At 36.8% G+C, this 26,355-nt stretch overlaps 2 protein-coding genes across 3 annotated transcripts in view; both read left to right on the forward strand.

Annotated features, from left to right (window-relative positions):
* Positions 1–1,536: 1,536 nt before the first annotated feature.
* Positions 1,537–18,237, forward strand: eif4bb (eukaryotic translation initiation factor 4Bb). Of its 2 annotated transcripts, XM_052130641.1 has the most exons (15): positions 1,537–1,566; positions 2,797–2,937; positions 3,810–4,015; positions 8,016–8,132; positions 8,225–8,279; positions 8,385–8,531; positions 10,709–10,843; positions 11,146–11,283; positions 11,925–12,180; positions 12,597–12,670; positions 12,976–13,216; positions 14,977–15,005; positions 15,095–15,230; positions 15,382–15,454; positions 17,844–18,237. In XM_052130641.1, exons 1-15 carry the CDS (start codon positions 1,554–1,556, stop codon positions 17,916–17,918), a joined length of 1,836 nt encoding a protein of 611 aa, XP_051986601.1. In that variant the 5' UTR covers positions 1,537–1,553; the 3' UTR covers positions 17,919–18,237. The 2 variants fall into 2 exon arrangements, with proteins under 2 accessions (XP_051986601.1, XP_051986603.1); XM_052130643.1 differs by lacking the exons at positions 14,977–15,005; positions 15,095–15,230.
* Positions 18,238–22,978: 4,741 nt separating this feature from the next.
* Positions 22,979–26,355, forward strand: part of tns2b (tensin 2b) — a 34,210-nt gene continuing 30,833 nt past the window's right edge. Inside the window, exon 1 of the mRNA XM_052130502.1 lies at positions 22,979–23,430. Within this exon, the coding sequence (XP_051986462.1) occupies positions 23,317–23,430 (114 nt within the window). The 5' untranslated portion in view covers positions 22,979–23,316. The remainder of the gene's footprint in view (positions 23,431–26,355) is intronic.

Below are 26,355 nucleotides of genomic sequence, written 5' to 3' on the forward strand. Positions count from 1 at the left end.
AGAGGAGACATGCTGGCCCAGCTGAGCCCTGCATTCCATCCACAGATCAGGAGTAATACCGTGTACAGTTCTTCCAAGTCCTTGACATTGTAACAACACAGCTGACAAAGCGGTTTGAACAGGAAGGGCTACAGCACCTGGTCAAGCTGGAGAAAGTCCTACTCTCTGGTCAAGTTGATGACGTGGTTGATCTGTATCCAGAGCTGCAGTTCCAGTCCCTAAAGGTGCAGCTGGCCATGTTCACTGCCAATTACACCTACAAAACCTGCTCAGAAGTGTCAGAAATCATGAGGAACACGGTTCCCGAGGTCCGTGGTCTCTTCGTCAAGTTGAGGCACTTCTGCATTTGTTGCTCGTTGTTCCTGCCTCATCTGCTGATGCAGAGAGAAGCTTCAGTGCATTGAGATGCCTGAAGACCTGGCTGCATTCTTCAATGTCACAAACCCGACTCAACAGTGTGGCTGTTTGTCATGTTCACAGAGAGAGAATGGATAACTTGGACAAGAAGAAACTGTGTCAAGAATTCTTTTCAAGTTACTGATCGGCGCATTCATATTTTTGGGTCATTTTAGAATCAATAATAGTTTTTTTTGTTTAAGTTAATTTTTTTGGACAATGCACCTTGTTTCTTTCTGTATCTAAACCTTTAACATTTCTTGGTTTGCTTGGTTTTTCAGAACATTTGAATCAAATACTTTCAAAACGTGGTGGGGACAAAATCAGCCATTTCAAAAAGTGGTGGGGACATGTCCCCAGCGTCCCCAGTGTAAATGACACCTATGCCTGGTAATCAAGTGAAATGATTGTGCATCCTTTCCAAGCTGTAATTTACTAAAATTATGCCAAAAGTGAGAAATTTTTTATTTGTTTGCAGCCTTAGCTAGAGAGAGGAGTAAAAGGGTAATTGCAGCAAAATAAAATAAAAACATAAAAAGATGGTGGCACTTTGTCATAGTATATTTGATAGTTAATGTTCATATCAATCTCCACTTTCACATTCTTCTGCCACCTACTGGCCAGGGATGAGAATTTATAGTTAAACAAGGACTTACATATTGATCAGTTTCTTTCCCACATTTAACTCTTCTGAAGTATAGATTTAACCACTGTCGTCTTATGGATTACTTTAATGCAGTCGAAATTTTCGCATCAAAAAAGGGCTTACAGAGTTGAAATATTCTTCTAAAAATCTTCATTTTTTTCAGCAGAAAAAGTCATAAACATTTGGGATGACATGAGGGTGAGTAAATGATGAGAGAATTTTCATTTTTGGGTGAACTATTCCTTTAATACGTGGTATATAAAATACTTGAATAATCATGTACCAATATATAAATAAATGGTTGATGATAAACAAAGCATGAAATATCTTAGTAATATTGCAATCAAATAAAACATTAACATGAAAATAGCACGTAACCGCTTTGCTATCATTCCCGCCCTGTGACTGCTGCCCTGTGGCATCGGCCCTGAAACTGCTGGCGCTGTGGGGCTGCAGCTGGATTCTGGGCAAATCTCTGACGACCTCATCCGGGACTCTACCACTCTCAAACATGGCGGCGTCAGGTGAGAATAATGCGCTCTCGCGCTCTGCCTTCATTTGTAGGCTTCTTTGCGAAACAGCCCAAAACAAGTTGTAAAACACTCTTGCGCTTAACCTTAAAGATTGTCGCATTTACCACGGGCTATTTTCAAACATTAATCTGCTAAATATATTGGGTAAACACATTAAAATCAGGAAGGATTAGCTGGACGGCGAATGCGTTGTGGGCAAATGAATTAGCCGGTTTGCTAGCGACCAAATTACGTGGCTCTTCTTTTTTGTTCCGAGTTTTAAGACGGGACAGACTTTCGTTAACAGAGCTTCGAGTGATTAAGTGTATTCGATAACTCATACGGTTAATGGACGAGACGTTTTGGTGTTATGGGAAATATTAGTACATGAAGTTCTGGGCAGCGCATCTAACCCGTGCTGGATGCGCATGCGTAGTATGATTCAGAGGAGGGATGGTGGAACACCACGTGTGTGGACATGAAAGTGGATTAGACATTCTGGAAACCCTTTGAAAGAACGAGAGCAGTATTTCTAGCTTGTATAACCAAGTAGTTGCGTTTAAAAAAATAGTATTTATCATGATTAACCTACTGAGAAAGATAAACAGTAAAACCAGCATGGATGTCTAGCCTGGTCAAATCAGTTGGCTGGTTTTTAGAGGGGTTTTGGGCACTTGTTTTAGCTGGTCTCTGGTTTTAGCTTGAGTTTTTTTTTACAGTAAGGCAAGTATTAAAATGCATAGTGTCATCAATGCCACTTTTGCACATGAGGTGACATTTTTCACCCCTGTCTGTAGTTGTTTATGCATCCGAGTGGTGTCAAAGGCAAGCTGTTAATAACGTTCTGTGTTTTATGAAATCTAATAATGGAGGGCGATGAGTGGTGTTTCCTCTACAATTCAATCTACAATTCAAGGGTGTAGATTTGACTTGAACATTGCTGGAGGTGTACTTGCTTGTTTGGATTGAGGGGTTACCTCCCCCCTATCCCCCAGAATCTACAACCCTGGATCAATTTTATGTGCAATGTCATTTGCCCTACTGTAAAAACAAATAGACTGTACATAGTTGAGAAACAAATTGTTAATTCAGTTTTTAAGATGACTCTTGTATAACCCTATCGATTTTTGCATAGTTGATTTTTCACACACAATCTGTGTTGCCATATGACCCAGGGACTTTTACTGTGTGGGAACATGAAAACAGTCACAAATTATGCATTTTATATTTATTATACATTAGCTAAGAAGAATAAGAAGAAGGGAAAGACCCTGACCCTGAATGACTTCCTTGCGAATGATAGCAGTAGCAATGCACCCCCCAGTTACCCCACTTCAAAGGCCACCAGCTGGGCAGATGAAACTGATGACTTGGATGGAGATGGTGAGTAAGAGGGCAAAATGCAATGTTTGATGTTGCACTATTGCCGATTGTATAACTGGTATTAACATCTCTGGTGAGCCGATCATAAGTGGATGGGTGTAAATGTGATCCAAAGCATTTTGTGAAGCATTATTCTGATGTGGTAAGGTAAACAAGTAGCCACATTATATTTATAATGTCATCCAGGTGTAAACGGAGCCTATCAGAGCAGACCTGTTAAGCTTTAAGCCGCCATAATGGACATGTCTCTGAAAGTTAAAGTACATTCTTTAAGTGCACATATTTGTAGTATAAATACATTCACTGACATACTACATCTGGGAATGTGTGCGTTGTCCTGTGACGTGCATGTTCTTGGACCTGTGACATACAGTAATATGCAAACATTAAGGCACTTGTGAAATTATTATTATTTTTTTTAAATGGAATTAATAATTTTTTAATTTTTATCAAAACCTAAACAAAAATGTTTAAATCTTTGGTAAATTAAAATGGTCGATTCAGGTTTTTTGAAGAAGTATGCTTTAACCATACAATGTTTTGTATCAAAAGCACTTACCCTTGAAAAGAGCTGCCTTTTTATAAAAAAATAAAAATAAAAAAAAGCTCCACTGGCCTTACAGCATTTTAAAGTTGCACTCTTCAGATTCTCTGTGGATGCAGTAGGTCATCTGGGTATTGTTGGCATACTGTATTATGAATCCTGCATATTTGGACATCCTCCTCATTTGATGTATTTACATAAAAGACAGATCTCAGATAATTTTTATTTGTATGCCAAGCAAATAAGTCCCTAGAAATAAATGGTTGTCCAGCCTGCTTTCGCATTTTGTCTTCTACATCTCTTGTTCTTTCTCACTTTATTTCTGTAGTTTCGACCTCCTGGCATACTGTGGAGGATGCATATCGAGCTCCTCCTGTTGACCGCTCTATACTGCCAACTGCACCCCGTGCAGCACGGGAGCCAAACATCGACCGCTCTCGGTTACCACGTGGCCCACCATACACCGCCTTCCTTGGTAACCTACCGTACGATGTCAGCGAGGATTCTATCAAAGACTTCTTCAGGGGACTTGCGGTCAGTCGTGGTATCTTTTTTTATATATAGATATGTGGATAACAGGGTTGTGCACCATTTAGAATTTAATTAAACTGTTGATGCGCACCCCCTTTTTGAGCCATGAAAATGACATAGCTGAACTTAAATGGTTGTATTTACTGGACCCTTTGGAGTATGGACAGAGTTGTAGTATCTTTTGAAAGAAAGGGCATTATTTACCAAGTTTCAGAATTAATATATGTTGTTATTTTTTACATTTAGAGAAGCTGAAGTTTATAGTAATGGAATATTTTGTGCTGAACATGTTTTTATAATCTAAAAAAACAACCCAGAAATACAATGTTCTCAATGCCACAAGTCTGATCTAACAAAGAATGCTCCACAGGCTGGGCAGCTGTTTTCAGTGTAAACAAGCAGCATAAAAGTACAGCTCCTAACTACTTGAATGGGGTAGGACCGAAATATCCTAAATAGTTGGTCAAGATTACGATAAAAAATTATTTTTCAAATCAGCAGTTAGGGCTAGCCGATAGGTATGATGTAGCGATGAATTACGTTGTAATCGGATATCGAAGATGACTTGCAAATCTCCCATTGCCGATTTCGACACTCATTGACAGATGATGATCGGCAATATTGGTAAATTGTAAAACCATGGATCTGGTAAGTTGCCAGATATATTAAACAGCAGCCCAGAGTGTGGAATTTGCACCTGCCACCCGCCAAATCGGACTAGACTGATTCCAGCTTCTTAAACTGTGTTCACTACCAGTGAGACACAGCGACAAAACAACCTCATCTCATTTATTTTCAATGAGAGCTGGCAACTTCCAGCAACACGAGCGACAGCGACTGGATGTGGGTGTGTCCAGTGACGCAACAAAGTTGAGAAATGTTTAACTTTATGCAAATGAAGAAAGACATTCTGGAGAGACAGCCAATATGAGAGAAGATGGTAGAGCTCATGTGATCCTAATATTCGAATAATAATATTAATTTAAAGAAACAGTGCTGTTTAGACACTCCAAACACACCACTAGCGACCTAACCACCAGCCACTGGCGACATGCAGCGACAAAGTAGCTGGCAGTGTGAACGCAGCTTTATTCGTAAGCTCCTCGTCCATATATAGATATTTAATGAACGGGAAAGTTTACTCATCTACCGCCAACAATGTTTGGTCTACATTTACCAGACAAGAAATGCTGTTAAACACAAAGAAATGTGCTTGAAGAAACACTTTATTATATTTTTAAGAACAGATAAAGGAAAAGTTGTCAATGCCCATGTCTGATGCAATGTTTCAGAGGCGTGCAGCGGTAGCGTGTCTCGTGGAACACGTGCATGTAAAGAGTTATCACTCTTTGTTCTCCTTTTCAGTCATCTGAAAACTGTTTGCAAGAATAGTGTAATGTATGAGAATGCTGCAAATGACCCAAGATCATCTCAAGAGGTGCTCGAAATTGAGTAGTTCACGATTAAATTTGTGAACGCAACTCTGCGGGTTCACTCAAGTATATCTTTAAAATAAAGAAACAAAGACGTAAGTGATTAAATCATAAAAAAAAAATACAAGACCATGTTCTCCTTGAACCCAAATATTTTTTTCTTCAGGCAGCATTAACTGTATTTACGGTGTAATTGCTCACAAAAACATGATCTCCTCTGTTTTGCCTTCACTCAACTAGGAGACCGATTATGTGAGCTCCACTGACATGTCTCCTATTGGTTGGCTAAAAGTCGCTCCTAATTTGCATCAAGCTAAACATTTCTCAATATTGTCATGTCGCTCGCCACGCCCATATCTAGTCGCCAGAGGTCACTGTCGCTAGTGTCACTGGAAATTGCCAGCTCAGGTTGCACTGCAGGTGTCTCCGGGGCTTAAGCGTCTGTATTTGGGCTAGTTCATAGTAGTTTAATTAGCTACTTATTAAAATTCTGGTAAAATGGTCCTCCGGTGCATTCTAAATGCATATGATAAGTGAACCGAACTATTGAGCATCTACATCTGATATGTTGTTTGAGTATTGCTCACAGAGTTCTGAGGGCTGAAAATAGGCGGGACCGCCTCACAAGCCCGCCCGTGCTTGTGTGTGGGCCAACAGAACAGCGCCACTCACTAAAATGCACTGCGCATGCATACTGTATATTTACTTATTAAACACAGCCTTTTGTGATTCACAAAGCTACCGCATACCTTCAAGTGGCTTTGAATAAAATGCAAGTCATATGGACTTATTTAATGGTGCTTTTATGGTTCTTTTATGTAATTTTTTGGAGCTTGACAGTAACAAATAAACAGACAGGATTTGGATCGAGCTCATGGGAACGATACCCAATCCGTCTAAAAGCATCAGTATCAGAGCCAATGCCGATCAATGTATCAGATCGGTGCATCGAGACGGTAAATGTTTGGATTTGGAAAGGTGGTTATATAAAATTTTTTTATCATTTTGTTATTTTAATTGCTTTTTTTTTTTTTCAATTTGAATTTAGAAATATCTTTTATGTTTTTCATGTCTCAATAAATGAATACAATGTTTAAAACAAAATCAATAAAGTCAAAATATTCAACGACCCTTGGCAGGGGGTATGATATAATCAGATATAGTGATATTTTTTTAGGGCTATTATTGATAAAATATTTTTTACATATCGCCCAGGCCTATCAGCAGTAAAATCTGACAAATATTTTATCATAAATTGTTCTTTTGTTTTCGCAAATAACTCATTTTCAGGTCTGTTCAACTAATGCGCATTCTTGAGTTGACTGGCAGGCAATGTCTGTATCTAAAAGGCTCTTTCAGCGGGACTTCCTTTTCTACATCCATTGGCCATTCCAATTTCTCCCATAAATTTTAATATAAGTGTAAATAGTCTCTTGTAAAAGTGAAGCAACAATGTAAGTGAATTGAGCCAATCTGTAAATGTTAAATTTCCCACTGTTTTAAAACTATAGCCACAAGACGAAAACAGAATACGTGTTAGCATGATTTTAGTGTGATAAAATCGCTTGCTATCCTTTTCTGTGTTAGGTTATATATCCAATTTTACAACTTTGGTGCCATGTCGGCAGAACACTGTAAACCCTAAAAAAAAAAAAAACAATATATATATATATAAAATACTATTTAAATATAGCTCAAATAATACTTGTTGTAATATAATTAATATAAGTGCTTTTATTTCTCCCTTTAAACCTCAAAAATTTGGTCCCATCTACTTCCATTGTAAGTGCCTCACTGTAACCTCGACACACACGGAGTGGACAGTGACAGGTGAAGATTACGTGTTACTCAAGCCTAATAGGTGTTTTAATAGGTATTTTTCCTGCATAATTCCAGCCAGAAAGTTTGGAATAATAAGTCCAAGTGGACTTTGTTTCAAAGCAGCATTCCACAGCTCCTGTGTGGGAACATTTTGACTTTAAGCCGAATGAGAGAGGAGAGTCCTTTAACGTGAACAAGCTGGTATGTCGACTTTGTTTAAAAACAGTGGCAATGAAAAGTGGTAATGCAACTAACCTAAAAACTCATCCTGACGTGTATTTTATCTGAATATTTTTAAGAATTAAAAGTTCATTACTCTTTGAAAGGGTTGTACTTGTATTTGTATTATATTATCATTATATCAGTGGAATAAAATGGTCTTAAAATGACTATAATATAATTTATCGCAATTATTTTTGGGACAATATATCGTCCGACAAAGTAGTTATCGGGACAGGCCTAAAAAATAATTATATAAATATTATTTCAAAACAGTTTGACTAATAAAATTCCTCTCTTGTATGGCTGTTGCATTTCTTGGAACTGCAATTCAGTGAATTCCTCCATCAGTATTTCCAATTCAAAATCCAGTTCAACACCCTATGGTAATTTCAAATTCCAACTCATTATTTGCCAGGCAGCCAATTCTTAAATTCTGTATTTTGCCCAACAATTTGATCTTGGTTGGTTGGAAATAAATTTGGCCTTTTAAGGGTTGTGTGTAACTGTATGTTATGTCTGTTTTACAGATCAGCGCTGTGCGTTTGCCAAGGGAGCCCAGTAACCCAGAAAGGCTTAAGGGCTTTGGTTATGCTGAATTTGACAATGTTGAATCATTCTTTAGTGCGCTCAGTCTAAATGAAGAGGTGGGTCATCACTGAAGTACTGAACAAATAGCTGACAAGCTGTCTTTTTCACTTTCTGGTCAATTAACATTTTATTAACTTAATTTGTGTAGAATCTAGGAAACAGGCGCATCCGGGTGGATATTGCAGACCAATCCAATGACAAAGGTAAACGGACGACATACATACTCCTTCACATTGTCCGTACTAGGCCTCTGTGAAAGCATTAGGTGTTCCTAATTATCCTAAAATTGTTTCTCCCATTTCTTCCAGAGAGGGATAATGGACAAATGTCAGGGAGGGACAGGGATCGTGGTCGTATGATGGACAGTGGCCCTGATAAGACTGATTCTGATTGGAGGGCACGGCCGAGTGGGGAACAGGATGACGGCCCACGTAGAGATGAGGGTTTTGGGGACAGTAAGTTATACAGATATGCTCCCAAAATGTGCAGTGGATGAAGATTTGAAAAGATACCTGAAAACTGTCACTTCCCTCAAATACACAATGGAATGGCTTGTTTTATTTTTTCTGTGCTCATTAGCCAGGGTTCCCAAGCATCTTGAAAACCTGGAATGCAGTTTTCCAGTCTTTGAAAAGACTTGGAGAATTAGAAAATAAAATGCAGAATGTCATGGAATACAACACATTTGGCAAAAATGTATGTTTGAATGCACAATCAAATTAAAATTGCCATGTCGTAATTAGGTGTGTAAAAAAACGATTGTATCGTACAATACAACGCTCTCGATTTTATATCATATGTATAGTACGATACATAAATAAATACACAAGTGTGATTATTTACTAAGCAATGCAACATTGAGAGTTGCAAAACAGTCTCCTCTCTGGTGAGGCGGCGCTGAACACTCACAGGAAAACAGAGCAACTAGTCTACATAGGCGAGTTGAGAGCTTGGAGACCGATGACAAACGCCAATAGATTGTAGCGTCACAGCTTGTCGAATTTGCAAAACAACAGCGTCATGGGCTACAGTACATCAAACATGTTGTTTTATTTACACCAACAGCAAATCAGTGGATTTACGAGGCAAAAACAGAAACAGCAAGTTGCAATTAACAGCCAGTGTCTTTCAGCCAACAATGACCATGATTAAATTTACAGCAAGATGCTCATAATTATCAGAAACCAGCTTATTAAAAAAAACAACGTAATAAACCCGCGATTACTTGAGACTTATTATGCTCTGCTTTTGACGTTGAAATGTAAAAGAGTATGAGCACAACACAAGCGCACATTGGATAAGCCGGTAAGACTGCTAAAGTTTACATGCAAAGTGAAACTGGGGGAAGAAGGCAAAAAAAATAGTGTGCTGATCGTTTTTTTGCTCAAACAACTAAATAATATTGTATTATGTTCATATAACGTAAAGCCAGAGGTCAGGTTACTCAAGATTTTTTTTTTATCCACTAACTATTGAAAGAGTTTTTTCTTTGCCACGGTCACCTTTCACTTGCTCACGGGGGGCTTTAAGATTTTTAAGGCATGATTTTCTACAAAGCTGCTTTTAAAAGGATGTACAATGTGAACGTGCTATTTAAATTAAATTACTTGAATGTAGACACATTTTTCTCAAGAAAAACATGAAAATTGTGAGTTTTCTTATAACATTCTGATAAATGCAGTATTGTTGTTAAAGTGACTTTATTGTAGAGCTATGCTTTAAGTTGCCAATGTCAGACGCTGTTGTGTCACTTAAAATTTTAAATACATTTGTTGAATCCTTCAATAAGTTTAAGTGACAACTTTGTGGCTGTCTTTTTTATGTATAATCATATCGTGAGGCTTCTGCATGATATCTTAATGTGACATTTTTGTATTGTTACATGCCTAGTCCTAGTGTGATAATTAAACTGCTAAAGTATTTTGATTTAAATAAATATATAATCTGCAAATGATACGCACTTCAGAATTAATGTGTAAAGCTGGCCACTTATAAACTGAAAACTTCTCATCATGATCATCACTCGTGCGTGCGTGCGGGAGATGACAGAGCAGTGAAGTGTGCAGCACATGCAGACTATGTATTTATTTAAATCACAGCTATACAGGGATTAATAATCACATGTAGTGAACTGCTTATCTGGAGGCGAGAACACAGAATTCTGGTGGTGTAAACACAGAAATGTCAAAATAAAAGCATGATTTAAATGGACACGTGTTTTTGTTGTAAATATTACACTTGTTGGGCACATAAAATGTCCTGGGAAATTGTGCCTTGAAAAGAGTGGGAACTCTTTAGCTCTTTATCCCACAAATACTGAAATATTTTCAAATTGGCTTTGCTTTAAACAAAAATGTTACTTGCATATGGCACTTGAAAAGTATAATTTATGTATTCTAATTTGTCCTTGCTGAGGTATGTACTGTAATTTGCAATTGATAAATTACATGAATGAGAGTGTAGAGCCAGACGTTTTGATGTGATCGAGATATCATAAACAGTTGGGTGCAAATAATAATGCTGCGGTAATCAAGGCTAAATGTAGAATCTTTTTTGTTTGACCATGTTAACACACTATTGGTTGAACTTGTGCATGCACATTTTGTGTAAAACATTGGTGTCTCTTTTGCAGGGTCACGTGATCGCTATGAATCCGATCGATTCAGAGATGCTCCTAGGCGTGATGATCGGTATGATAGTGGTCGAGATCGATTTGGTGGTAGAGATCGTTATGATGACAGAGGTGGCAGAGACTACGATCGTGGAGGTTGGAGTTTTTGTTCAGCTGTGGTCTTAAAGGGATAGTTTACCCAAATGAAAATTGTCACAATTCACCCTTATTTGTTGCAACTCACTTTTGTCTGTGGAGCACAAAAGGACATGTTAAGCAGAATGCTTTAGTCACCTTGGTCTTTAAGTGTATGAAAAAAGTACGGAAAAATGTCTGCAATGAAAGTGAATGGGGACTGAGGCTGATGACGATTTTAATTATTGGGGGAACAATTTGAGTGCATTAAGTTTACAGCAGTCTGCTTTGTAAGTAATACTGTGGTCATTTAATTGCCTTAGGTTTTGATTCACGTGGTGGAGCACGACGAGGATTCGGTACTGGCTTCAGACGTGACTTTGATGACCGAAGAGATGGAGATCGCTTTGGAGACCGGGAAGACCGTCCTGACAGGAGGGATGACGGACGAGAAGAGAGAGGTACTTTAGGGGAAGGTTCTAACCATAAGCCATGAGCAAATTGTTTTTAATGCCAAGTGAATTAAAAGATTGAAGCTTGTCACCCTGCGTACATTTAAAGACTCCAAGTTTGTTGTTTGCTGCTGTATTGGTTCACACTTTACACAACTAATCAGACTAGGTGCATCAGTTATTAGATAAATCTCCAGTCCCGAAATGTCTTCTCACAAAAGCTCACATTTGGCACCAAGATTTCAACAAATGGAGAAATATGCACAGAAAGAGTAAAAGAGACAAAATATAGGTGACAATTCCCTCTTGCATTTTTTCTCACTCTCTCAATTTCATTAGGTAGTGTTCATTGCTGCTCTCTCGCTAGTTGTGCTGGCCAGATTTAGAAAAACTTTAAATTTATTGTAGAATGTGCAACTGTTCATTGTCTCACAAGTGCACACACCAGAAGAACTTGTTGGCCACCATCTGGAACTTCATATCAAAGACTTAAAACATCATAGGGCAACCAGCTTCAGTCTTATAGTGTGGGTTAGGTTTAAAAGATCCGAAATTTACTTCAGTAGTGTTGTCTTGCCTTCCTTAGGGGCAAACTGTACAATATTTCTGTGAATGCACTACCAATAATTTCTCTGCATTTTCGGTTCCAGGCCCTCCCCAGAGACCCAAGCTAAACTTGAAGCCACGGAGCATCCCAAAAGAGGAAGAACAGAGTGGAAGCGTGTCTCCCCACAGCAGCACTGCAAATCCCAGCAGGGCTTCCTCTATATTTGGGGCAGCCAAACCTGTGGACACGGCCGCCAAGGAGCGAGAGGTGGAGGAGAGGCTGAAGAAAGAACAAGAACGACTGCAACGGCAGTTGGAGGAGGAAAAGAACAGGGCCTCGGAGAGACGGCCACGTGACCGGTGAGAGCGGTGGATGGAGAGTTTACTTGGGGAAAGAAGAACCAAGAGATTTCCATAAGCCGAAATATACTTCGCTTGTTTGCGTTGCTAATTGTCATCTGCACAGTCTGCGTGGACTGTCTGTGCTAATAGCTGGTGCATGTGTCTCTCGATGATTGTACTTAAAAAGTATCACCCAGCAGTCATAGTGCGCATTTGTTGAACGTGTTCGTATTTGCTTGCGGTCAAAACTGTTTAATGGCAACATGGTCTACAGGGTGTGCTCAGATACAGAACGTAGAAAACAAGTATAACTGGGCCTTAGAATACAATACATCAACAAGTCTCAGGAAGAAAAGTAGTTTAAATGGTAATTAAAACAGTAAATAAAAGACACAAAATGTTTTAAGATGCTGTGTTTTGTTTTCTCTCTTCAGAGACCCGAGTTGGAGGACTGAGGAGCCACCTAAAGAGCGAGAACGCACAGGAAGTGAAACCTCAAATCCTAAAGGTTGTACATGTACATTCTTCACATCAGTGCATGTAAATACCAGTGCAGGAGTCTGAGAGTTTGCATTTCATTCTAAGCTAGGCATCAGAAGCCAAGAATAAACCCTCAATTTATGCGAATATGTTGAAGATTAAAAAAAAAGAAAGCATTTTCAGCCTTTGCTAGTTTGTTGTTCGATGCTAGTTTTAATCTAATGTCATGGAAAAATTGCATAAAAAATTAAATGCCAAAATTCTTATAAATCTTGTTAATTTCTGCCAGAAGTTAACAGCTTTAACACAAAATATTTATATATCTTTGTTTAGGATCTAGGTGTAGAGATGGTGAACATTCAGAGAATGAAGTCTTCAGTGGCCAGGAGGATGAGTCAGTCTTTCCCACATCTCCATCACCTTCTGATCAGGGAGGTCTCCCACTAAAAGTAATGCCAGCCCCTCCCCCTAAAGAAAATGCCTGGGCCAAACGCAGTTCAGAAGGTGGCACTAATGAGAAGGATGTACCACCTTCAGTTTCCCCTAGCACCAAAAGTGCCCCCAAACTCAGCAGGTAAGATTCTTTCTCACAAAGTTATTGAGAAAGGAGAATATCAATGCAAACACAAACACACAATGAAAAAGTACACGTAATAACAGCCATGAGTACACGACAGCAATGATCAAAACACAGAAGTTGCCTTTTCAACTTTTTTTAAATAGTGTGGTTAGTTGCAATTGCATTTTGGGTGGTATCTTGCTGTCCGATTGGATGTTGGGAGAAGATTATGGGTCATACCCACAGGACGTGTTTTAAAATTGCTAAATGGGCCACAACTGATAGAATAAAATCAAACAGAATGCAGGGGTTATGTGAAGTATTTTAAGTAGGGCTGTCAATCGATACAATTTTTTTAATCAAATTAATTACATGGTGTCCCAATTAATTGATCGCATATAAAAATAATTGCTGAGAAAGCCCCTCATATAACAATAATTTAATATATAACGATTATACATATTTATATCAATATATAATTATACATAGTTATCGTTAAATATAATAAAAATGATATATAATAAAAAATATTCCGATAATTCAATTGCTTTAGAAGAGTTAATCATTGATAAGACAATACAAAAAGCATTTTTAGAATACAATGTATTGTTTACTACCATATTATTGATCACAAGACAATCATTGGCATACAGTTCACAGCAATCCATTTCACAAGTGAATTTGTCAATCAGTTCTATATTTATTATGAGGGCTTGTTTAAGAGCTAGTCAATTACACCTACGTCAGACATTTTCTTTTTTTATTAATGCTTACAAAACTTTTACATCTAGAGCCAAGAGGTATATTCAAACAAACAACAACAAAAAGGAAAATAAATATAAACAGTTTAAATAAAAATATAAAATTGTTTACATATTTCAATACAGCTTTCTTGTTACTCATTATTTCTTGTTAAAAAATTTAAACTATTGGTTTATAACCACCATACTTACATTTATGTATACTAAACTTTGCCAACAAAAGCAGAACATTAATCAAATAATATTCCTTATGAAGAGACGAACAAAAACAAATAAAACATTTTCTAAACAAAGTTGAAAGCTGGGAATAATATGATCTCTAACAATCTTGCAGAAATCAGACCAAAAACAATTAGAGTAGGGACAACTCCAAAATAAATGAAAAAATGTTTCCGCCTGCAGACCACAAAATGTACAGAATATATCGACATCACAATTAAATATCTCTACAAGAAAATTATTAGTGAGGTAGTACTAGAAAATGTTTAGGTCACTGTGTCAAGTTAAATATAGTTTAATACTCAATCTTTAAACACATCTTGAGATCCCTTAGCATTTGTGCTCCTTTAAGTGTTTTCAACGCAAGAACGTCTGTGTTGTGGGTTGTTTAACTGCGTTGCTCATACAGCTGAAGTTTCACTTACTGCCCTTTGGAGTAAACAGGTGGTACTACAAGCTTGCATTCCTCAGGAATCTTCCTTATTATGGTCTGGGGGCATGCGATTAAATGTGTTAATTTTTTTAACGCGTTATTTTTTGTAAAATGAATCTCACTGAATTAACGTGTTAAATCGACAGCCCTAATTTTAAGTAAAAGTAATTAAAACCTGTCAAGGTGTCTAAAAACATGGCACAAAACACTAACACACTGTTGTCTCCTTCCCACTACAAATACTCATACTTGTAGTCAAAATGCCCTAATCACAGGTAACATTTTATGAACTTTTTGTCTTCTGTCCTTTCTGTGTTCTCCACCATTGGCTCCACCATTGGCTCCACCATTGGCTTCTCCAGAGCAACAAAGGAGAGAGTATCAGGCAAAGGTATCAGGCAAACGGTAAACATTAGAGTAAACATTAGAGTAGCAAGCTGAATATTCTATGTGAAAGACTGCTGTCTTTCTATTTGGTAGATGAAAACCGGGTTGATGGGGTTCGAAGGGATAAAAGTTTACCTCAGGGAAGAGGAGTAGTAGCCGGGAGAGGAGGGGGGAGGGGTCGAGGAGTTGAGGGCTCATATAGAGACAAACGAAGAGAACCTGCAGACAGGTAAGATGGACTTCACTAATGTGGTCTAATTTTATATTCAAATGACTGCATAAACATAACATCATGCCACTAACTTGAGATTAGCTTCTAAAACTTTTAAATGTATCATGACTTCTTAACTGTTCCATTTTTCATGTGTTTTAAATGACAGCACGGAGGGCAGAATGGAGAGAGAGCCCAGGATAGGCCAAGAACCAAAGAAATATGAAGAGTTTGCTCCTCCTGTGAGTACTTAACCCGCTCCTGATGCCACATCTCATACTTCATAGGAAATTAGCTTTTCAGGCACACTTCCTCTCAATAGTCCTCAATGAAAGCAACTTAAGACACAAAATTATTGATTGTATTATTAACCACCAACACCTACAATGGAATATCGTGGTTCGGTCTAGACATGTGCATTCTTGCAGGACCTGGTTTGGTTTGTCGGGGTGGGTGACTACATTTCTGACTTGTACCTGGGAGGGGGGCAGTCTGTCAGTAATTCTTTAATAAAAAAAATAATGCATATGGGCAATTTCAGCTTTATAGATGTGAAATTTGCAGTGAAAGTACTCTTTGCCAGTATATTAAAACATTTGTATGTATAATCATAGAGCCCTGCAGACGGAGTTAAAATGGATATGTTTTTGGGAGACCCCATACTTTTTTAAATCCGGTGTATAAAATTGCACAATCCAAAAATAATAATAGCCACAGAATATAGAAGGGTTGGCACTTCTAAGAACATGTAATATAAAAATTTTAATTCGTTGCTGTTTTCACAAAGTCACAAATACAAAAATGGTTTAAACCAGAGACTATTTAGAGACGGGCCACTTCTATTCAAATTAATGTGTAAAATTGAAACATCCAACCAAGAAGCTCATACCCAATGGTCAACGGATGTAGAAAGGAAGTCCCACCTTACTGTTAAAAGAGCCAATCACTTTTAGCTAAAGACATTGCCTGTCAATCTACTCAAGCATGCGCATTATCAAAACAAGCTGTTAAAATAGTTTTTCAGCATTATCTGCGGTAAAGAAGCACAATTTATGATACTAGTGTTTGATATTACTGCTGAGATTTTGGTGTTGCCCCATTCAAGAAGATAGGAGCTGCACTGTCATGTCTGGAAATAGCCTCCCAGGAGCATTCCAAAGATGACCGACAGTGGACTGACTTGCTAGAAAGACTGTTTGAATTCCGTAAAATCTGTGTTACGGACTTGACATCTCTTCGTTATGGATGTTATAGTTGTGAAAGCAGCACTTACATGATAAGGGAAAACCACCCCTGCAGACATAGACATATGAAACATTTTCATGACATCCATCAAGTCTACATCATAAATTGAAATAAAGTTTAAATTGCCATGTGGCCTTGCACGATTACTAAACTGCAAAAGGATGCATATTAAAATATGGTCCGAATTCATGGCTTCAGTCAGCGCTGTGTGAGAGTTCAGCGCCCTGTAGCGGTTACGATATGTTATGAGGTAACCAAATGTTGGATTTAGATGCAGAAACTATAGCTTTTTGGCTATAGAACACATCATAGATCAAAGCAGTAGTCAGCGATTTGTCAGAATCATCATCATAGTAGTAAAAAACGAGTTGTGGATGCTTGATTTATATGAATTGATATTAAGTTTTGATAACACATTGTTATGGGTGTTTAAAGGAAAGGTAGACCGTTGGCTTTGAATAGAAAGTATCAGCTTATTTGAATGACTATTGGTTGAGTGATATAAACTTGAATGTTGTGAATGTGACACAGCACTGAAATGCTGTGGCCTCATAAATGTGGTTCTTATTTCAAAAAGAATATTATTTTTATATTAATAACGGTAAAAGAAACCATGCAACCATGAAATATAGCTGATTGAAAATGTAGTTTTAGAAATACATCAATACAGTTTCCTAAATGAAAGCACTATAATACAATATAGACCTAAATTAACAACTTTTTTTGCTTGACTTTATTTTCCATGGTATGTTTGACCTTTCAGTGGAATTGGCCATATGTGCACTTCTCAGTTCCTTTTAGTGGAAAGTCAAATACATTTCTGTGAATTATTATTAGTTATTTTAATATAATTGTAACTTTAAAGTGAATCAGTTCAAACTATGATTCAATGATGTGGATGTCTGCTCTCTTTCTGAAAGAGTGTTCATTTGTAGCCGGATTTAAAAGCAGGGGTGGTCAGAATTTAAATTTTCCTCTGTGAACGGCATACTGTTTACAGACAGTTTAATATTCCAGCACTACAGTTTACATACCCAACTTTTATGTTTACCTATGAGCAAAGAAGATGATTCCTTGTCTCCTACGCATTAGCAACAGTCATTTGTACTTGCAGAAATATGGTGTGTAATGACAAAAATGGAAATTGAGTGGATGCGTGTGGGTGGCAAATGAATCTCATTGGGGAAGAATGGAAATAAAAGTCCCATGTAGACATATAGATCAATTCATTGCTGTTTCAATTGCAGTGTTTTTAAAGCTACCACTTATATCTGAGTTCTGAACTAGGTATATTGTAACTATGGCTTGCTCATCACCATCTCTAAAGCTTTTACGTACATACATTGTTTAACAGTCATAAACTAACTGTCTTTTTGGTCCCTTCAGCAATTCAGTTCGGCCAGTAAGTATGCAGCCCTACTGGTGGATGGAGACCAGAGAGAAGATGAAGATGGAGAGTAATAAACTAATCAGTTACCTCAAGAAAAATAGAACGTGTGAGCAATTGAATGATCAAATGAAGGCTTAAATTGGCTAAAATTATTATCCCCTTTCATACTGAGGGAATGGCAAAGTGTAAGGTGGTCTTGGCAAGGGTACCCGCAATGCTGTTCTGTATCATGTTGTTTATGGAGATTTATAAAAGTATTTCCAAAACAGGCCCATTTTCATTCAAATAAATAAGTGCAGTGAGTAGATGCATCTATACATCTAGTAATTTGAAAATCATTGTTAATTTCAAAGTCATTGTTATAAATAAAAGGTATGCGATATACTGTTTCTCTACTGTCTGAGTTCTTTGTCTGAATTTCTTGTTTGGTTGAGGTCAGTTTATTCGCTATTCATGACTTAAATCATGACACATTTACAGGTATGTTGAAACGGACCATCTAATCTCTCACTTAAAAGCTGATCATGGTTAATAACACAAGTATTTCTGCTTTAAAATAACAGGCATTGGCAGCAGATTTTAGTCATTTTTAATTGAATTCTTTCAATGCCTCACTATTACTGCAGTGAAAGTAAAGGTTTTCAGTATCTGATTTCGGACCATTTTTAATCTCTTTATCTCAGACCTGCAGAACCTTAGTTTTCTCAAATGGCTTGATTAGTAACTCCTTCAGAATGCTCTCAATCCTATGTCATTGTCCGATAGTATGAGGCTATGCAGACCCTCCCATTCTCTTGATAATTGAGGATTAACCTCAGCTGTCCAAAACCCTGAATGGTTTTGTGATCATTCGTGAGGAATACATCATGTTTTAATGGTTTTTAGAAAGACGTTGTGATAGATGGTCACAAAATTTACAACATTTTACTGTGATGGCTGCATGTGTACCACAGGAAAGCTGTGTTCGGATATATTTATATGAGCCGTTTTAAACTCTACTAAGCAATTGAAAAACGTAGCCGTATGTATACCTGTGTTTGTGTTTCTCAAGATCTTTCACATAACTGCTTTATTGGATAAATATTTGGCTTACTATACACTGAAAACCCTAATATGTTTACTACTCATTTGACTAAACTTCTTCCCTCAATTGAATTGAGTAATGGTGTCTCCAAAACGTATGTAATAAAGTTCTGTTAACTTGGTGTTCATATAGAATGAACTTAATTATAAGTTAAGGTAACAAGATGCAAGTAGACTTAACTTAGGTTTGCTATTTCAGTATTGTTGTTTCTAATGTTGTTTATCATTTTAATTGAATTGATTCAATTTTAGAATCAAAACTGATCATAAAGATCATAATCGATTCTAGGTCAGTTATTAAATAAATGTAATTATCCAAAGAAATACCTACTGTATTTAACTGCACATGCACAAAGATTTAGCGGTAACCATGTCCAACTTGACCAAATGGGTCACTGATTACACTAAGGGTGACATCACATAAAACAACTATTTGCAACAAAGCAAAACAAATACTACAACAAAAGAGCTAAAACCTCTATAAATTCTTAATCAAAACTATTTAAATGCCCACTTCCCTTTGACCAAGAAAACAAGTCATTAAAGGCCAAATCATTATGTGCATTCCCCATAGCCTCAATTTGTATACTTAAGATTTCTAAGGATTTTTAACATAAGTTATATTCCACTTTATATTAGGTGTCTTTATCTACTATGTTCATAAGCAATTAATACAATGCACTTATTATGTACATACTTGTTGCATTGTACCTGCATATAATTACATTTGTATTTATTGTTAACGTTACCTCTAACCCAACCCTTACCCTAAAACCTAACTCTAACCCTACTCCTAAACCTACCTGTACCTCAACCTCAGTAGCAGCAAATTTGCAGACACCTAATATAAAGTGTAACCATAAGTTCAATTAATTTAAATATGAGTTATGAGCACAAAAGCTGAAATTTCAAGTAATACTGAAGATAATTTGATATGTCTAGTAATTACAACTTAAGGGTTTATAGTTTATAGGGGAATGCTTGTTGCATTCTTTGTGTGGTCATATTGTGCTGTTGGTCCCATGTTTTCCCAGCTGCCCTAACAACCTTTCTGACCTGTAACCTAATGTGAGGTCTGTTCTACATTCAGTACATACTACAACTACAATTGTTCAGTATAGACAGAAGTAATTGATTCAAAGAGAAAACAGTCGTCTAATGGGGAAGTTCTCAATATTCTACATTATTCACTCTACACTTTCACCTGTTCAGATGGACTGTATTACCTTTTAATGTCTATATTGTGAATGTGTTCACTCTTGTAAATTTCACAGGAATCAATTAAAATGCTCTCTGGACATGTCACTGTGGGCTTTTTGCCTGGCACTGTGTTGTTTGGAACTTAACATTATTTGCTAACCATCAAGTTAACAGCTAATGATAAACCCTCATCTTCAGAGAGCTCCTTTAAAAATGCGATAGGTTATATTGTAAACAATTTAAGTGTACTGTGCTGTTTTTATAAAAAGCTTTTGAATTAAGCTATATGTTTGAGGTATGATTATATTAAAATTATGAAAGTATCAGATAAAGGTTTGTTTCAAACTTTAGAAAAGGCTCTGGTTGTACATTTAAAATAGTTATTTAAAAAATGGCATCACCAAAAAATGGCAACAGTTGTAATATCGTGGTACTTTTTATTGCTATTGTTGTTAGTGATATTCGGCAAACAAATGGAATAATTAACTTTTACAGTTTTTCTGTTCTGTGTAATTTCTTTTTTTTATTATTTTTTTTTTTATCTGAACTGCAAACTAAGCAGCAGAACATGCTAAAACTTGAGTGTAAGAGATAAAAAGAAAACACTGTGTGTTTTAGCCTCTAGTGACAGATGCAACCCTTTGTGTGTTTGCTCTTCTGCTGTGTCAGGTGTATTTTTATGTTGTGTCTGTTGTCTGTAGAATGACAGTTGGTGCTAACTGGTGGTCTCTGAACACAGAAACTACAAGAATGAGCTTTAAATACAACCAAAATATTTATGCCTGGTTTGCTGATGAAAAACATGATTTTAGGTTAAAGATAATATATCAAATTATATAATATATTAGAAAATGGGTTTTAGGTGTGGCAACTGATCGGCATTTCTCTGGAGTTTCTGAGCTTGACCATTTTGGTGTTTTCTTTTTATACGTTTCACATTAAATAGACCTATTGTGTGAGTTAAGGTCACATACGCACTATTACATTTTCATTTAAAATCCCATCGCTATACATTTATGCCTCTAATCCACTGTAGAACGGTGTGGTTTCGTCAACCAAAAACTGAGACTGAAACTAAGGTTTCAAAGTTTAATGAATTAATCTACAGTATTTCATGTATTCGGTAATAGGGAGTGTTTTCGAAATACTCAAATGGAGGAAAACACCAATCCACTGGATGAATGGTGCAAAATTAACGATTTTTAAAGTGTTTTATTAGCTAAGTTTAATGTGTTTTCAAATGAAAATGTATTAGTGAGGATTCATTTTTGTTAGAAAACATTTTTATCTACATATGTGTTTTTAAATAAAAATGTTTTAGGCCACATTAACACTAACACATTTTTGTTTGGAGATGCTTTTCTTTCACTACCTTTATGCATCTCATCCACATTCAAACGGCATTTTCCTTTAAAAACGGCCAACTTTACCACATACTTTGGAAAGAAGATTTCAAATTAAATCGATTTAGTGTTTGAGTAGTGGGATGAAGGTAAATAAGGCTGTTGTTAGGTGAGAGTCATGGTTGGCCAGGGGGGCAGGCTTGTGATTGGGTGGTCCTGGCCCCCCTGTGGAGCCAGACCTGCTACTGCCATTGCTTTAAATTTGTGTCAACTACCAACATACTATAATCATTCTAGAAATAATATTAACATAAAACATAATCTATGTTGGATAAAAAGTGATCAATACAAATAAATAACTTCAAACTCTAGTGAATTGTTGCTATGATTTTGACACTCTGGTGCTTGGCTAGAGATATTTTGAGGAAAGCAGCTTCACAACAGCCAGTGTATTACAGAAACTTGATTGTGAATGGAATTTTATTTATGGCAGAATTTTTGCCCTTGAGCTCATGTGTTCCACAGTGAGTTATTCTGCAATACACCCACTCACACAGATGCAATACATGCACTGTTAGGAAAGGAGCGGATGTGAAAGGAAAAGAACAGATGCTTTGTCTCATTCGGTCAATGAAAGATGGAGATGAGGAACAGAAATTAAACACTGTGTTTATGCAGGGCTGTTTCTAGAGAGAGAAAGAAAGAACAAGGTGACTGAGGGATTGTGTTGGAGACAAGCCTTGAGATTTTGTGTGTATATGTGTGTTCACACTTGGGGGGATATATTTGATACCAGAAGTTTATGTGAAAGTGTTTTATTATTATTTATCAAAAATCTAAATTATGGTACACACTTTAACATTTTTCAAAGTTTCTTCACTTAAAAAACTACTTAATAAAACAGTTGAAGTGTTCCTTGCTGTGTCAAATGGCTCAAAACAGCATTTTTTTTTAAAGAGTTACGCATTTCAATTTCATAACAAAATTCCATTGAATTGTTTCCTTTTTAACCAAATTTAATTGTTTTTGTTTGCTTTGTCAAAGATTACGCAATTAAATTTGATAGAAATTTGCTATGAAATAAAAATGCATAAATCTAAAAACATTTTTTTGAGTGAATTAAATATTTATTTTAGTATGAAAACCATTTCATCCTCACTAAAAGAGTTTCTAAGGTCGTTTTGTGTGTGTGTGTGTTTTCATATTTTGGGGATACATTTTTTGCCAGACGTTTGCTAAATATGACAAAATGTCCCATTGGGAAATTAATTAATTCTCTCTTTTTTTATTACTATTTTTTAAAAGATTTCTTCACTTAAAAAAAAACTACTTGTTAGAACATTTGAAGTGTTACTGTGTGTGTGTGTGTGTGTGAGAGAGAGAGAGAGAGAGAGAGAGCGAGAGAGAGAGAGAGAAAAGGCTCCCTGTGGGTAAGCAGAGCTTGAACGCCAGAGAAGTGTCTGACGTAAGGTTGCCAAAAACAGCTGCGAGAGACACAGGAAGGGCGATACATAGTGTAGTGTGCATGCAAGGGGGCAAGAGACACATAGAGGGTGAACACCCTGGAGAGACTGAGAGGACGAGACTGGAAGTGGGAGAGAATGTGTGTGAATGGATGTTGGAGAGAGATGGTTATGTGCTGGAACTGGACGCTAAGACACTGAGGAACAGGGGAGACGAGAAGGAGAGCACCTTGAGGAAAACAAGGTGCTCCTAAAACCTAAAACAAGGTTAATTTTGTGCAAACTGGTCTCAATAATTGAAGGAAACAAGGACTAAGAAAGTGGGAGAGCAGAATGAGATAATACCTGAGAAGGAATTGGCAAGAAAAGAAGAGTTACTCATGGGTTGTGCCTTCAGTAAACAGCGGTGGGGTGAAGAGAGAAATTCTCAGACCCCTGACCCCCCAAAAACACGAGACTGCACGGAGGATGCAGAAATTCTCAGCTTAACGGAGGTACGTGTGTGTCTGCATGGGATCATGCAATGGTTACAGAGTAATCTCTCCCAACCATCATGTATTATGTCTTCTGTAAATTAGTCCATATTTTCCGCACTTTTTAGAGGAAATAATATCTCAAAAGTAAAAAAAAATGGTCAATGAACTCAGGTTAAATTAACAGGTAATTCTTTACAATAAGGTTTAATTCGTTAGCATTAGGTATCATGAACTAACAATTAATAATGATTCTTTATAGCATTTCTGAATCTTAGTTAATGTTATTTTGTCCAAAACAATTTGTTCATTGTTTGCATCAGGTTAGTTTATAATGCATAAAATAATGTTAATGCAAATTTGAATGGAAAAGGTAAGATTATCCAAGATTAATAAATGCTATAAAAGTATTGTTGAGCATTTTTCGTTCATGTTAATTATTGAATTAACTGATATAAACAAATACAACCTTATTATAAAGTGTTACCAATAATTAATTCATTATATAAAGAAAAGTATATATTTTAGTTTCTGTTAATGGTCACAAATTGTTTTAAGTGGTTCATTTAGAAAATAGTTTTATAAGAGTATAGCATGTCACATTGCTGTCGGCCTATCACTACTTGAAATTTCATGTCAACTACCAAAATGCAGCTTAATGTACAGTGCAATAGAAAGTGACTTACAGTTTATGTTTGTGGTTTACTTTAAGGTTTAATATAAGCTCAAATGGCATTCCTGCCTCACTAATGTGTGTAGGATGAGGTTCTATAAGTAACACACAGGACTATAATACAGTCAAATGTCAGTCGTAAAGCTGCAGGTTGACTTTTTGGGGAACTTTACAGCTTCAGTATGTTATGCACATTAACAGAACCATAGAATGGAAAATGAAATTCCTTACAGATTTCCATGCATGTAAATAGCATAAGTGTATATTTCCTATCAACATACAGTTACTGAGTGTACATACACTCACATGTTGTACACTGGTGGCCAAAGGTTTGGAATAATGTACAGATTTTGCTCTTTATGAAAATAAATTGGTACTTTAATTCACCAAAGTGGCATTCAACTGATCACAATGTATAGTCAGGACATTAATAATGTGAAAAATTACTATTACAGTTTGAAAAAACTTCTTAAACTACTTCAAAGAGTTCTCATCAAAAAATCTTCCATGTGCAGCAATGACAGCTTTGCAGATCCTTTTCATTCTAGCTGTCAGTTTGTCCAGATCCTGAGACGACATTTCACCACATGCTTCCTGTAGCACTTGCCATAGATGTGGCTGTCTTGTCGGGCACTTCTCACGCACCTTACAGTCTAGCTGATCCCACAAAAGCTCAAAGGGGTTACAATCCATCACACTCTTTTCCAATTATCTGTTGTCCAATATCTGTGTTTCTTTGCCCACTCTAACATTTTCTTTTTGTTTTTCTGTTTCAAAAGTGACTTTTTCTTTGCAATTCTTTCCATAAAGCCTAAACCCCTGAGTCTTCTCTTTACTGTTGAGCGGGTAGAATTCAATGAGGCTGTCAGCTGAGGATATGTGAGGCATCTATTTCTCAAACTAGAGACTCTGATGTACTTATCCTCTTGTTTATTTGTACATCTGACCTTCCACATCTCTTTCTGTCCATGTTAGAGCCAGTTGTCCTTTGTCTCAGAAGACTATAGTGTACACCTTTGTATGAAATCTTCAGTTTTTTGGCAATTTCAAGCCTTCATTCCTCAAAACAATGATTGACTGACGAGTTTCTAGAGAAAGTCATTTCTTTTTTAACATTTTTGACCTAATATTGACCTTAAGACAAGTCAGTCTATTGCATAGTGTGGCAGCTCAAAAACAAACACAATGTTAAGCTTAATTTAATTAACAAAATATCTTTCAACAGTGTTTGATATAATGGCAAGTGATGTTCTAGTACCGATTAGCAATTTATTATGATTACTCGAGGATAAGGTGTTGGAGTGATAGCTGCTGGAAATGGGACCTGTCTAGATTTCATGAAAAATGACTTATTTTCAAATAGTGATGGTGCTGTTTGTTACATCAGTAATGATCTGACTATACTTTGTGATCAGTTAAATGCCACTTTGGTGAATACCAATTTCCTTCCAAAACAGCAAAATCTGTACATTATTCCAAACTTTTGGCCGCCAGTGTATGTGTGTGGTGTTCTTGAAATAAAACACAAAATATATTCTGTAATCACTGACAAATAGCCAAATTAACATTGAATTGCAAGCATACTCACAAACATACATTTCCCAGTGATCCTGTGGTCAGAAAGGCTAGGTAAAAATAGACTGGAATTCTGGGACCATGGAAGCATACCTCGGCCTTCCCACCTGCTCCCGTCTGCTCCTGCCTGGAATTTAAGTGTGTGTGTGTTACAGTGAGTGTAAGAGAATGCCATTTACCAGGGCCAAAACTCATGACTCTTCTATTTCAAAATGTCAGCAGCAACTGCGACAGAGCGGAAACTAGTTTTGTCTCGCTTTATTTCTGTCATGTACACATTGGGAGACCTCTAATAACTTAAATAGCGAGTTAATTCTGCAGTATTCAACGAGTTACTAGAGGGAAAGCACGAGGAGAAAGTCGTTTCTGTGTGTGTTGGATACTTCTTCTTCTTCTTCTTTCGTTTATTGGCGCGTTGCATTCTTAGTGCATATCGCCACCTACCTTTGCTGTTATGCAGTCATGATTTCTTTTAATCAGGTTTTCCTTATTATTATTATTATTTCCTTTGATTCTTTCTCACATAATCATCCTTATTTATTTGATGCTCCATCTCATTCCATCTCCCATAGTCCGCTTGGCTCGTGTTCAGCTCCTCCAAACTGGACTATAAAATCTGGGACAAAACAGACCATCCTTATTCTAAACTAAATCCTTTCACTTAATCCAGTATTATATATGTATTTCATTAATATTCT

Source organism: Xyrauchen texanus, chromosome 7 (assembly GCF_025860055.1).
Source record: "Xyrauchen texanus isolate HMW12.3.18 chromosome 7, RBS_HiC_50CHRs, whole genome shotgun sequence".
NCBI classification, from domain to species: domain Eukaryota; kingdom Metazoa; phylum Chordata; class Actinopteri; order Cypriniformes; family Catostomidae; genus Xyrauchen; species Xyrauchen texanus.

Excerpts from the sequence above, each read along its gene's own strand:
- eif4bb (XM_052130641.1), top strand. Across the intron at positions 8,133-8,224 it reads CGCTCAGTCTAAATGAAGAG|AATCTAGGAAACAGGCGCAT; the intron begins GTGGGTCATCAC and ends TAATTTGTGTAG. Across the intron at positions 8,532-10,708 it reads AGATGAGGGTTTTGGGGACA|GGTCACGTGATCGCTATGAA; the intron begins GTAAGTTATACA and ends TCTCTTTTGCAG.